We start from the raw sequence: 1,339 nt of genomic DNA, 5'->3' as shown, positions 1-1,339 counted from the left end.
GTGCTGGTGGCACTGGGGGGGCTGCCAGCACCCACCACTCTCACCTGTGTCTTCTCTTCTTTCGTGACCCAGACTCAGACCTGAGGGACAAAGAGGAGGCAGATGGAGAAACACTGAGCTGCCCAGCAGGGAGGAACCACCAGGCAGCCTCAGAGGATGGGGACAAGGTTTGGGGGGGTGTGGCCCTGAGATGTGTTGATGGATGGGGCAGGTGACAGTGACAGCCTCATGAAGAGCCATCAGCATCCATCCCTGTCCATGCCTTCATCCCAAGGGCCTGGGTAGCCATAAACCATCCCTGCTGACCCCAACCATCCCTGCTGTCCCCAGCCATCCCTACCATCCCCAGTCAGTCCTATTGTCCCCAACCAGCCCCACTCTCCCCAGCCAGACATGGTGTCCATCCTACCTGTCACGTCTGTGTTTCTTCCCAGTCTTCTTTTTCTTTTCCTTGCGGATGGGTGAGGAGCTGTCACAGCTGGGAAGCGGGCAGGGAGGGGAAGTGGGTGCCCTTGAGCAGGAAGCAAAGGACTCCCCATCCCCATGGCCCATGGGACCCCCATCCTGCTGTCCCCCAGCATCCACTTCCCCCCCATGGAATTCAATTCCCAAGGGGATTTGGGATGGGGGATAGAAAGGGGCTTTGGCAAGAAGGGCTCTGGCTGCCTTTGGTGCCAGAGCACCCGAATCCTGCTGTGTCCCATTGCCACCTCATGGGCTTCACAACCTACAGCCAGGAGATGTGGTGGCCAATTCCCATCGGGATTCCAGAGAGGGACAGTGCATGGTGGAGGCCAGCTGGGTGGCCTTGCATGCTGAGTGGGGACCCCACAGCCCCCCTCCCAGCCCAGCGGGCACTCACCTGTGCTCCGAGCCAGGTTTCCTCTTTTTGCTGCCATGGGGAGGGCAGAGAAGAAAGGGACATTAGGGACAACATCCTGCCCTGCAGTCAGGGCTAACCAGGGAGGGGACCAGTGGGCAGATGGAGCCAGACCCTTCAGGGAGTCAAATCCTGCCTGGTGCTGGTCCCCCCCAGTCCATGCAGCCAGGTGTGATGGCAGTGCCTGTGCACACACCTGTGTGTGTGTTGCACCTCCTGGGGGTGTACCTTTAGGGGTGCATTGCCCCCCACCCAAAGCTGGGGGAACTTGCCTCACTGGAGCTTGGGGAAAGGCTGAGCTGGGACAATAGCTGCCCTCTGGGGGGAGGGGACAGCACAGGGACATCTGGGCACTCACCGGCTCCGGCGGTGACCCGATTTCTTCTTCTTTTTCTTCTTGGGTGGAGGAGAAGTGGAGCTGCTCGAACGCCTTTTCAACCTGAAGGAGAAAGCAGGCAG

General features: G+C 59.8%; 1 protein-coding gene across 1 annotated transcript in view; it reads right to left on the bottom strand.

The window, feature by feature from the left end:
- Positions 1-1,339, bottom strand: part of SRRM3 (serine/arginine repetitive matrix 3) — a 20,164-nt gene that overhangs the window by 11,604 nt on the left and 7,221 nt on the right. Inside the window, exons 3-6 of the mRNA XM_010006041.1 lie at positions 1,239-1,319; positions 863-892; positions 410-478; positions 45-80 (exon numbers count right to left, since the gene is read on the bottom strand). Coding sequence (XP_010004343.1) covers positions 45-80; positions 410-478; positions 863-892; positions 1,239-1,319 — 216 coding nt within the window. The remainder of the gene's footprint in view (positions 1-44; positions 81-409; positions 479-862; positions 893-1,238; positions 1,320-1,339) is intronic.

This window comes from Chaetura pelagica, unplaced genomic scaffold (genome assembly GCF_000747805.2).
Source record: "Chaetura pelagica isolate M959 unplaced genomic scaffold, ChaPel_1.0 scaffold49, whole genome shotgun sequence".
Classification (NCBI taxonomy): domain Eukaryota; kingdom Metazoa; phylum Chordata; class Aves; order Apodiformes; family Apodidae; genus Chaetura; species Chaetura pelagica.
Note: the sequence above shows the minus strand (reverse complement) of the source record. Positions and strands in the feature narration are given on the sequence as shown.